The sequence below is a fragment of the Entelurus aequoreus genome, linkage group LG07 (assembly GCF_033978785.1).
Source record: "Entelurus aequoreus isolate RoL-2023_Sb linkage group LG07, RoL_Eaeq_v1.1, whole genome shotgun sequence".
NCBI classification, from domain to species: domain Eukaryota; kingdom Metazoa; phylum Chordata; class Actinopteri; order Syngnathiformes; family Syngnathidae; genus Entelurus; species Entelurus aequoreus.
The window spans coordinates 68250526-68262856 of record NC_084737.1 but is presented as its reverse complement, the minus strand read 5'-3'; the positions used below and the strand labels follow the sequence as shown (position 1 = coordinate 68262856).

The 12331-nt window shown below is 36.0% G+C and overlaps 2 protein-coding genes across 2 annotated transcripts in view; both read left to right on the top strand.

The window, feature by feature from the left end:
* Nucleotides 1–3733: 3733 nt before the first annotated feature.
* On the top strand, nucleotides 3734–5862 carry sst7 (somatostatin family member 7). The gene is made up of 2 exons (XM_062052227.1): nucleotides 3734–3999; nucleotides 5405–5862. Exons 1-2 carry the CDS (start codon nucleotides 3892–3894, stop codon nucleotides 5627–5629), a joined length of 333 nt encoding a protein of 110 aa, XP_061908211.1. The 5' UTR covers nucleotides 3734–3891; the 3' UTR covers nucleotides 5630–5862.
* A 5094-nt stretch (nucleotides 5863–10956) lies between these two features.
* Nucleotides 10957–12331, top strand: part of masp2 (MBL associated serine protease 2) — a 61862-nt gene continuing 60487 nt past the window's right edge. Inside the window, exon 1 of the mRNA XM_062054347.1 lies at nucleotides 10957–11121. The gene's annotated coding sequence lies outside the window, so the exon portion shown is untranslated. The remainder of the gene's footprint in view (nucleotides 11122–12331) is intronic.

Genomic DNA, 12331 nt, shown 5'->3' with positions numbered 1-12331 from the left:
GTTCTTAGAAATGAAGGCTATTCCACAAAATTGTTTGGGTGACCCCAAACTTTTGAACGGTTGTGTATATCGTATTTTTCGAACTATAAGTCGCAGTTTTTTTCATATTTTGGCCGGGGGTGCGACTTATCCTCAGGAGTGACTTATGTGTGAAATTATTAACACATTACCGTTAAATATCAAATAATATTATTTAGCTCATTCACGTAAGAGACTAGACGTATAAGATTTCATCGGATTTAGCGATTAGGAGTGACAGATTGTTTGGTAAACGTATAGCATGTTCTATATGTTATAGTTATTTGAATGACTCTTACCATAATATGTTACGTTAACATACCAGGCACGTTCTCAGTTGGTTATTTATGCGTCATATAACGTACACTTATTCAGCCTGTTGTTCACTATTCTTTATTTATTTTAAATTGCCTTTCAAATGTCTATTCTTAGTGTTGGGTTTTATCAAATAAATTTCCCCAAAAAATGCGACTTATACTCCAGTGCGACTTATATATGTTTTTTCCCTTCTTTATTATGCATTTTCGGCCGGTGTGATTTATACTCCGGAGCGACTTATACTCCGAAAAATACGGTATATATACAGTACAGGCCAAAAGTTTGGACACACCTTCTCATCTTTTCATTATATTTATTTTTATTGTGATTACTTATGGAGTTTATTGTGAATAAATTGTGAACAGGAAGTGAAGAAAAAGTTTTAGCAACTTTTATGTAAAGAAAAGGGGTAGGATTAAATAAGCTCTGCTTCTTCTTACTCCTTTTCGTACATGTTGAAAAGAGAAACTGGAAATTGTGATGTATCATGTTGTATGCTTGCATGTTCGAAATAAACTCAAACTCAACTCAACTCATCTCAATGCATTTTCTTTATTTTCATGACTATTTACACTGTCACTGAAGGCATCAAAACTACGACACCATTTCAGGTGACTACCTCTTGAAGCTCATTGAGAGAATGCCAAGAGTGTGCAAAGCAGTAATAGCAAAGGGTGGCTATTTTGAAGAAACTAGAATATAAAACATGTTTTCAGTTATTTCACCTTTTTTTGTTAAGTACATAACTCCACATGTGTTCATTCATTGTTTTGATTACTTCAGTGACAATCTACAATGTAAATAGTCATGAAAATAAAGAAAACGCATTGAATGAGATGGTGTGTCCAAACTTTAGGCCTGTATTCTGTATATATTCTGACTACTTTTGAAACTAGACTGAAAACTTTTATGTTCACCTAAGCTTTCAGCTAAATCTTTTAATCTTTGAACTTTTAACGTCCGCACTGTTTTTATTTTTATTGTCTGCATTTTAATTTTGCTTTTATTTTCTTTCATTTCACTTTGTTGCACCACATGTTGTGCTGTGAAGCACTTTGAGTCTGCCTTGTGTATGAAAAGTGCTATACAAATAAAGTTGCCTTGCCTTGCCTATATATATATAAAGACTTAGACTTAGACTTCCTTTTATTGTCATTCAAATTTGAACTTTACAGTACAGACAAGAACAAAATTTGGTTGCGTTAGCTCGTTGTAGTGCGGGATAAAAGAGCAATAAGGTGCAGCTATAAATAAATAGATCACTGTACAGATAAATATATTGCACTTTTGCATATGCATCCACGTTTATGGATGTATGTTATATTGTCTTTATATTCTAGCGAGTTAATCAGTTTTTGGGGTTGGGTATTGAGGGGATTATTATGATAGTCTTATGAGTCTTATGGCCTGAGGGAAGAATCTGTTACAGAACCTGGAGGTTCTGCTATATATATATATATATATATGTATATGTATATATATATATATATATATATATATATATATGTATATATATATATATATATATATATATATATATATATATATATGTGTATATATATATGTATATATATATATGTATGTATATATATGTATGTATATATATGTATATGTGTATATGTATATATGTATATGTATATATATATATACATATACCTATATATATATATGTATATATATATATGTGTATATATATATATATATATATATATATGTATATCAATATATATATGTATATATATATATATTAGAGATGCGCGGATAGGCAATTATTTAATCCGCAACCACATCACAAAAGTCGTCATCCACCCGCCATTCACCCGAACTAACATTTTATCAAAACCACAACCGCCCGCCACCCGCCACCCACCCGTTATTATATATCTAATATAGACGATGCAAGGCATTAGTGAGGTTAGAAAGCTTTTGCCTGTTAAAGAAAGGAGACTGATCCAATGCAGCAGAGACATTCAATGCGTGCCACGCATTAATATCTTGGCCACGCATTAGAGGCTAAGAGATATTAATGCGTGATAATATTATTTATCATTATTATAATATTATTGTCATTTCCATTAAGAAAGTGTTGACTATTATTGTTATTTTTTTCCCCTGGTCTTTAGTATTGCCTTTTTTAGTTTGTCGCGTACCACGTTTGCTGCCGGCGTTGCCATCTTTTTATTTTTTTCTTCTGTTGTGTTGTGTTGTGGTGTGCTGTGTCACGCCAAATTTCTTCCCCCTACAACCTCCCCCATTTACTTCCGTGGTTCATGTTTCCTTTTACATCATTGACAGCGATTGATAGCACTTCGGCTTTGACTGCCCGTCGCTGGAAGGATACTTCGTCTTTGACAGCTGCTGGAATCTGAAGAAATCGATTATTATTTTTTTTTGTACAGGCGCGAAACAGGACAGTCGCGTGCCGGTTAAGGACCCCCGGCAACTTTATGATTTTATTGAACGCAGCCCCGGAAGTAAATGGGGGGGGGGGGGAGTTTTTTGTAGGGGGGAAGAAATTTGGCATGACAGCTGCAGCAGTGCCTGATGAATAATTGCCTGTTTCAAAGTGTGCTGCTCGTTTTTCGTATGTGGGTAACAACATTTAACTATGTATATATATTTCCGAATTGGTTCAACCGCCACCCGCCCGAATCTATTTAAAATCTATTTTTTTCGTCATGCATCCGCCCGACCCGCGAATTATCCGCGGACTCCGCGGTTGTGTCCGCAAACCGCGCATTTCTAATATATATATATATATATATATATATATATATATATATATATATATACAGTATGTATATGTATATATACATATATGTATATATAATGTGATCAGTCGAGGCAGACGGCCACCCCCCACACAGCGAGTCAATTGCTCACCGGTGGATATGTTGTACTTAGATGTAGTTAAACAACTTTTATAAGTGTGTTTGATTGATGTTGAACATCAGCTCCGTCTTGCATGCGAGTGAAGATTGGCTTTGTTGGTTTTTCACACAGCCATGTCCTGTGTCAGACCATTCGATTGTCATTTCAAGGTGTCAAAAAGGCAATCAGGAGCTCTGCCACACATCATTGACAAAAAGTCAGCTGGTGATGGCATGGCTGTATATTTCTGATAGGTATAGTGCAATGCCACCCATTGCCTATCCTTATTGTTGAAAGTTCTTTTGGTCTGCATAAGGACTACTATCTGCTCCAGATGGACCACATGAATGTGTCCACCTGGCTATTTGTCAAGACGGTTAACTGTTCCCTTGTTCCATTTGTTCAGTTTTGACCCTTCCTCATCTCCTATTTCTCACCACCACTCCCGCCCCCCCAAACTCACGCACATTGAACCCCCTCCGTCATACTCACCCACCAGCTTCTACGTCAGTGGCAGTCACACACAGCCGTATAAAAAGAGTGAGGGGCGTAGAGGAGAAGCAGCATCTCTCTGGCTTCCAAAATCTTTGGCTTCTTCTACAACAACTCCACCTCTTCCTCTGGATCTCTGGCTGGTTCCAGCAGCTTTCTTAAAAGCTCACTTCACCGCACACTCGTACCAGCATGCAGCTCCTGGTGGTGTTTGCAGCTTTCATGGGGGTTCTGATCAGTGTCAGAGCGGCCGCCGTGCTTCCAGTGGAGGACAGGAGCCCCGTCCAGGGGTTGACCAGGGTGAGTTTCATCTTTGTAATATCCCTTGCGTTTGTATTTTAACGAAGCTAGTCTGCTCAGCCAGATGAGGGAGAAAATACATTTATTTGTGAAACCAAGTAATGTTAAATTTTGATCGACACTGTCAGAAAGAATTTAACAACGTTTACTTTTGAGGTTGTATCATATACTGAGAGCTGTTTCTAATAATGCTGTCCAACAAAAAGCATGTATCTGAAAAATGTGTTAGTTTTTAAGTCAATGAGAAAATGTTATTTTTTTAATACAAATCTCAATGAGGGAAAACAAGTTTTTTTTTATGCAAAACTCGATGAGAAAATGAAAATATTTTTTCATACAAAACTCAATGGCATATACATATACATACACTAATTTTAATTTTGCCATTGAGTTTTGTATAAAAAATCTTTAAGGTCAGGAAAAAACACAAGAGGCTATATCATCCCTACAAGCCTGTTTCGCAGGTTTCCCTGCTATATCCCTGCTCGTCAGTGGATTTTATAAAATAAAATCCCCTGACGAGCAAGGATATTGTTGAAAGTTAGGAAACCTGCGAAACAGGCTTGTAGGGATGATATAGCCTCTTGTGTTTTTTCCTGACCTAACATATATTCCGCTAGCACTGTATAACGGATAAACCACAGAAATATATATATATATATATATATATATATATATATATATATATATATATATATATATATATATATATATATATATATATATATATATATATATATATATATATATACCCATATATGTGTACATATATATGTGTATATATATATATATATATATATATGTATATATATATATATATATATATATATATATATATATATGTATACATATATATATATACACATATATATATATGTATACATATATATGTATACACATATGTATATATGCATGTGTATATATATGCGTATATATATGTATGTATGTATGTATGTATATATATATATATATATATATATATATATATATATATATATATATATATATATATATATATATATACAAAACTCATTTAAAAAAGGAAGGTTTCAGGATTTAAGTAAATACCATTTGTAATTCATTTATTTCACTAATTGACCAAGACACAATATGATAAACAGTTCTCAATATGATACAAAGTTGTTCACCACTGCAAACTACAGTAATAAACGTGTTTATATAAAATGTAATGAAATTCTTGTATTGTTGCTAAAATTGGTGAAAAGAAATAAAAGGGCAGCGTCATGCCAAAAAAAGTGCTTGTTTATCATGGCATAGTTTAATTAAATGAAGTGTTTTGCACTGCAGAAAAATGAGTTTTCACCATTTCTTGCTAGTATATATTAATGTAATGTTGTCTTTAACTCAAGCATGTTGAATCATCAAGAACTATGTTGCCTTGCAGGACTTGAGCAGACAGCGTAAAGAGCTGATCTTGAAGCTGGTGTCCAGCTTGTTGGAGGGAACTTTAGACACCAACATGCTCCCCGAGGAAACACCCGAAGAGCTGGAGGAGCCTCAGCGGTCACGTTTGGAGGAACGTGGCGTCTACAACAGGCTATCGCTGCCTCAGCGCGATCGCAAGGCGCCTTGTAAAAACTTCTTCTGGAAAACCTTCACCTCTTGCTAGCATTTTGAAAAAAAAGTGCCCACTTCTGATCCTTTCTCTTCTTCTGCCGGCTCCTCATGAACTGTAGTGGACCTCAGCTGTGCACATCGCCATCCGCCTGCCCGATTTGCAGCATCAATGAACTTCACAGGACACACTGTTTATTTATGATGTATATTTTCATGTAGACCATGTATGTATTTATTGATGTAACATTTTTTTTCAGGGTCAAGGAATAAATCATAATATTTGGACATGGTAACTGACATGTTATTGTTCCCCTCTGCTTTCAAAATTGGGTTGATGCACAATGTATGGCTTTAAGTTATATCTTAAAAAGTCAATGGTATGTTTCGTTATTTATACAACAATTTGAAATATACATAATGTCTGGTCAGTAGATTAAAAAAAATAGTAATGGTATCAGTAAGGATTCTATAAATATGTTATCAATGTCCGTAATAACGTTCTTAACCAGCCTGCTGACAGCTGTCCTTGTTAATTCACGGCCACGCGCTCTGCTGACTTACCACAGGTCGTTAGTCGCTAGCGTAGGAAAATAAATTGTTCTTCAGTTTACGGAACGCTGTCACTTGTTTGCAGCAGCGTGTAAGCTGACTGTAAATGCAGGAGTTAGGGCGCACTAAAAGAAAGCTGCCGGTGCATGCAGCAGTATAATTATAATGTTCTCGTGTGACCCCCATCACCCTGCAAACAGTGACCCAATTATCACACCCATTCTGTGTCATGTATGAGCACCACTATAGACCATTGGTATGTACGTGATATGCAGGTGAAACATGTTTTAAATATCCTGTATTTATTGGCATATCCTGGTATTCAAATATATTTTAAAACATCAAAACACATTAGTAGAAGCATCTGTGCTGGGACATTCTGCAGCATAAAACCTGATGGTGTTTAAACGTTGTATAGTATTAGTTCTTGTAGACTCATAATGACCCTTAATGCTATTTGGTAACAGTAGAAGGGAAAGTCAAACACAAATACAAATAGACGGAATAGAAATTGAAAGAGTAAATGAAACCAAATTTCGAGGTATGATTGATGATAAATTGAACTGGAAATCTCATGTTAAAAAATATACAACATAAAGTAGCAAGAAACACGTCAATAATGAATAAAGCAAAACATGTTCTAGACCAGTGGTTCTTAACCTTGTTGGAGGTACCGAACCCCACCAGTTTCATATGCGCATTCACCGAACCCTTCTTTAGTGAAAAATAAAATGTTTTTTTTTTTCCAAATTCAAGACAAAGTTATATGTTTTTGGTAACACTTTAGTATGGGGAACATATTCTAAGTAACAAAGACTTAATTTAGAGTTTTTTCGACACTAGGGGAACATATTCTAAGTAACAAAGACTTAATTTAGAGTTATTTGGTTAGGGTTGGGGTTAGGGCCAGGGTTAGAGGGTTAGGGTTATAATAAGGTCATGCCGAATAAGGCATTAATAAGTACTTAATAATGACTAGTTAAGAGCCAATATGTTACTAATTTGCATGTTAATAAGCAACTAATTAATGGTGAATATGTTCCCCATACTAAAGTGTTACCATGTTTTTTTTACTGGTGCACAAAATGAACCGTGCATGAACATCACCTTGTTCAAACAACAAAACCAACACAGAGCATAAACTCACAACAAATTACACACCTGCAAATCAGTGTGACTTCTGCTGTTCCCGTATCCGTAATACGCCGATAGGGAGAAGTCTTTATTTACACGATGAGTCGGGTGTGTTTTGACCTCCGCCGAACCCCTGAGCCCGACTCACCGAACCCCTAGGGTTCGATCGAACCCAGGTTAAGAACCACTGTTCTAGACCAAAAATCACTCCATATTCTATACTGCTTGCTAGTGTTACCATATCTGAGTTATTGTGTAGAAATATGGGGAAATAACTACAAAAGTACACTTCATTCACTAACCGTGTTACAAAAAAGATCAGTTAGAATAATACATAATGTTGGATATAGAGAACATACAAACCTTTTATTCATTGAATCGAAAATACTGAAATTCCACGACATAGTGAATTTGTAAACAGCTAAAATTATACACAGAGCAAACTATAATCTGCTACCCAAGAATATACAACAATTCTTCTCAACAAAAGAGGAGAAATATAATCTTAGAGAAAAATGTAATTTAAAACATTTGTACACCACTTAAGACCTTCAGTATATCAGTATGTGGAATTAAATTATGAAATGGATTAAGCAAAGCAATCAAACAATGTACTAATATAATCCACTTCAAGAAACTCTTCCAATTTAAAGTGTTTACAAAGTACAAAGAAGAAGAACCATGATAAACATTCTGAATTTATCTCATCCATCCATTCATTTTCAAGGTAATCTTACTCATCTCACCATATGAAATATAACTTCACCAATTATATTGTGAATAAATTGAGAACAGGAAGTGAACAAAAGTTTTAGCAACTGCTATGTAAAGGAAAAGGGGTAGGATTAAATAAGATCTGCTTCTTTCTACTCCTTTTCGAACATGTTGAATAGAGAAACTGGAAATTGTGATGTTTCATGTTGTGTGCATGCATCTTCCAAATAAACACAAACTCAACTCAACTCAACCGACTCCAGGGGGAATCCGCTCCAAATAGAAAAGTATGTGACAAAAGCTGTCACTGTTTAGTTTTCACATGTATTTCTGAGTATAAAAGTGAAAGTCTTTGGGCGAAATAACATTAAAATGCTCTGCCAAGTCTCAAAGGGGAGATTAAATAAACGAGCGCAATTCAAGAGTCAGTCCGCCAACACGCAAACCAACTAGGATTAAAACTGATTTACGGCCGATTCTCGATTGGTTTGACTCATATCTTCATAAAGCAGCACTTAAATTCTCAAAATAACATCAACAGGCTTCCAAACATTTTGTCAATAACAACATAATTTGAATTTTTCCTTAATTTCACCAAATTGCAAATGTCTTAGTGCATGTCTCAATAATGTACATCTTTGCCAATGATTAACGGTTAACACTTAGCCTACATAAAGCACAGTTTCCAACTTGTTGATCTAAACTGATTCTTTATTCTCAGTCTCATGTTTCTAATAATGCTGTCCAACAAAAAGCATGTATCTGAAAAATGAGCTAATGTTTCACTTTTTATGCAGAACTCAATGAGAAAATTTTATTTTTTATACAAATCTCAATGAGGAAAAAAAACATTTTTTTAAATGCAAAACTCGAAGTGAAGTGAATTATATTTATATAACGCTTTTCTCCAGTGACTCAAAGCGCTATTACATAGTAAAACCCAATATCTAAGTTACATTTAAACCAGTGTGGGTGACACTGGGAGCAGGTGGGTAAAGTGTCTTGCCCAAGGACACAACGGCAGTGATTAGGATGGCGGAAGCGGGGATCGAACCTGGAACCCTCAAGTTGCTGGCACGGCCACTCTAGTACCAACCCACTGTAAGATAAGAAAAATAATTATTTTTTTATACAAAACTCAATGACAATTGTTTTATTCTAAACTCAATGGCAAAATTAAAATTAGTGTGTGTGTGTATATATTTATTTACATATATATACATATATATATACAAAACTCATTTAAAAAAGGAAGTTTTCAGGATTTAAGTAAATAAATGATAAATAAATAAATATAATATAATATAATGTATTTATTATTTAAGTAAATACCATTTGTAATTCATTTATTTCACTAATTGACCAAGACACAATAGAATAAACAGTTCTCAATATGATACAAAGTTGTTCACCACTGCAAACTACAGTAATAAACGTGTTTATATGAAATGTAATGAAATTGCATTGTTATTGTTGTATTCAATAGTCAAAATGAATGAAGGACATAGTACCATTAAACTGTATGAATCTCTTGGAACATTTGATAAATCGATTACAGCACATTTTCTTTGTCTCTCACTTTCAAACAGTGCGCAAGATGGTTCCCTCTGTGCATCGCTCTCAGCACCAGAATTAAGTGAAAAAAAGTGAGTCCTTTTCTTTCTTTCTTTTTTAAAGTCATCCAGAATCTTTGTCCCGGTTAGCTGGGTTACACACACGGGATGCACGGACAGATCCCCGCTAGTTGCTAATGACAAGGACTGCAAAATAACATTTAGGAGGAAAAAAGCTGATCGCCAAGCCAACGGTCCGATGTGGGAATATTTCACCTCAAACCAGTGAGCGAGAGGAACGCTTTAACACAGGGGTGTCAAAGTCATTTTAGCTCAGTGGCCGCATGGAGGAAAATCTATTCCCAAGTGGGCCGGAATGGTAAAATCATGGCATGATAACTTCAAAATAAAGACAACATCAGGTTGTTTTCTTTGTTTTACTTTGGCCAAAATATAGAACAAGCACATTCTGAAAAGGTACAAATCACAAATAATCCTCTAGACCAGGGGTGTCAAACCCATTTTAGCTCTGGGGCCACATGGAGAAAAATCTACTCCCAAGTGGGCCGCACTGGTAAAATCACGGCACGGTAACTTAAAAATAAAGACAACTTCCGAATTTTTTTTTGTTAAAAAATAGAACAAGCACATTCTGAAATTGTACAAATCATGTTTTTTTTTTTTACAATTACCTGTTGCGTTTAGTAGTATATATACTTTATTTGTCGTTATTTATATTTTCTGAATAAATTATGTGATATTGCTCATCCGTCAACTCATTGGTGTTAATTTTCAATCTATCAAGATAAAACAATTATATCAAAATCAAATTAAATTATGTTATTTATGTGGTTTATTTTGTACAAATATACAAATAATCGCTATTGTGACATCCAGTGGACACATTTAGAACAGCTGTATTTTTCATTCAAAAATTTCAGGGTTATTTTTATATTTAGTAAACTCATCCCGCGGGCCGGATAAAACCTGTTCGCGGGCCTGATCCGGCCCTCGGGCCGTACGTTTGACACCCCTGCTCTAGACAAAACACTTCAAATTTGTTGAAATTTCTGAGGAACTTTGTGCAGTTTCAAAAACACAATGAGCTTAGACTTCGTCTCAGTGTATCTAAAGCCAGGATTAAACTCTAAATCACAATCTTTCTGGGATTGAACAAAAACACTGTAATGGCCATAGGGGTCCATCGATATATATATATAATAAATTGCCAGTCACAGTTAACTTGTGCTCAGCTGGGAAAATAAATATATATATACTTATTATGTCATCCATTTACTTATTATAAACTGTTACAGGTGTATTTAATAATCATGTTAATATTAAATATGTACGTAAATAATATGTGGGGATATAAAAGGCATCCGGTTCTATCAGACCGGGCGGAAGCGGAATGTGACGTCACAATCCACCTGGAGCACCTGTCAGACACAGCGTTTTTTTTACCACGGAGCCACTTCATGGATTAATCCTCCTTTTTGACATTGTTGGTGTGCTTTCCATTGGCCTGTGGAGAACCGGGAGAACAGGGACTCTTTCCAGGAGGACTTTGAGTTGGATGCGCAGTCTCGGTACCGTGAGTACACTGCTGCGGCTTTCAAACATTTCATCGCTTGCCCGTACGTGCATGTCTACGTGCATGTCACGTACGTAACTTTTGGGACTTTGGGGAAATATATGTGTTATATGAACTTTGGGCTGTGGGATTGAGTGTGTTGTGTAGGTGTTTGATTTATATTGGCGGGTTATATGGACGGGAGGGGGGAGTTGTTCGTTATGCGGGATTAATTTGTGGCATATTAAATATAAGCCTGATCGTCTTGTGGCTAATAGTTATACATGTCTTGTGGTTATTTAATGTATTAATCATTCCCAGCTGAATATCAGGTCCCACCCGTGACTCCTTAATTGCGTAGTGGCAAAGACACCCGGGGAACTTGGGTGCGTTTGTTACAACACAACATGTAAACTCTTCAAGGTATCAAATACTTCCTTTGTCATGTCCACATATCAATCCAGAGCTAACTCAACAAACCGTAAGAAACGGAGGTAAAAACTATTCAAAAGGGTTAAGTTCACTCCCAACAGGTTTAAAAGAAAGTGCATCTCTACAGGGGCGCCGCTAGGGATTTTGGGCCCCCTGAAAATAATCTTTACAGGGCCCCCTGTATTATAATTTCATCATCATTAGGGGCCTCTCTGGGCCCCCCTCCATCATGGACCCCTAGAATATGTCTCCTTTACCCCCCCTTTTCGGCGCCCCTGCATCTCTATCCTCTTTCAAAACCGCAGTAAAAGAACACCTCCAGGCAACTACAACCCTAGCCTAACCCCCTCCCCCCACGACATCCCACCTCCCCGAATTGTAAATAATCAAATGGATATACTTGTTCTTATGCTTTCTGAGCTCACTATGTTCACCGCTCGCTGTACATATCCTACGAAAGGAGACCTACACTGTTACAATGTCCATTTCTCAGATGATATAATTGTTGATGACTGAAGTACTGATAGCAACCCAACCTAACCCCCCCCCCCCCCCCCCCGCCCCAACCCCCTCCACATCCCACCTCCCGGATTGTAAATAATGTAAATAATTCAATGTATATACTCTGATGATTAACTTGTGTGATGACTGTATTATGCTGATAGTATATATTTGTACCACCATGAATTGATTAACGTGGCCCCCGACTTAAACAAGTTGAAAAACTTATTCGGGTGTTACCATTTAGTGGTCAATTGTACGGAATATGTTCTGTACTGTGCAATCTACTAATAAAAGT

Bases quoted from the DNA above. Each gene is read 5' to 3' on its own strand.
- sst7 (XM_062052227.1), top strand. From the start codon at position 3,892: ATGCAGCTCCTGGTGGTGTTTGCAGCTTTCATGGGGGTTCTGATCAGT. The intron at 4,000-5,404 runs GTGAGTTTCATC...GTTGCCTTGCAG, and splicing joins CCGTCCAGGGGTTGACCAGG to GACTTGAGCAGACAGCGTAA.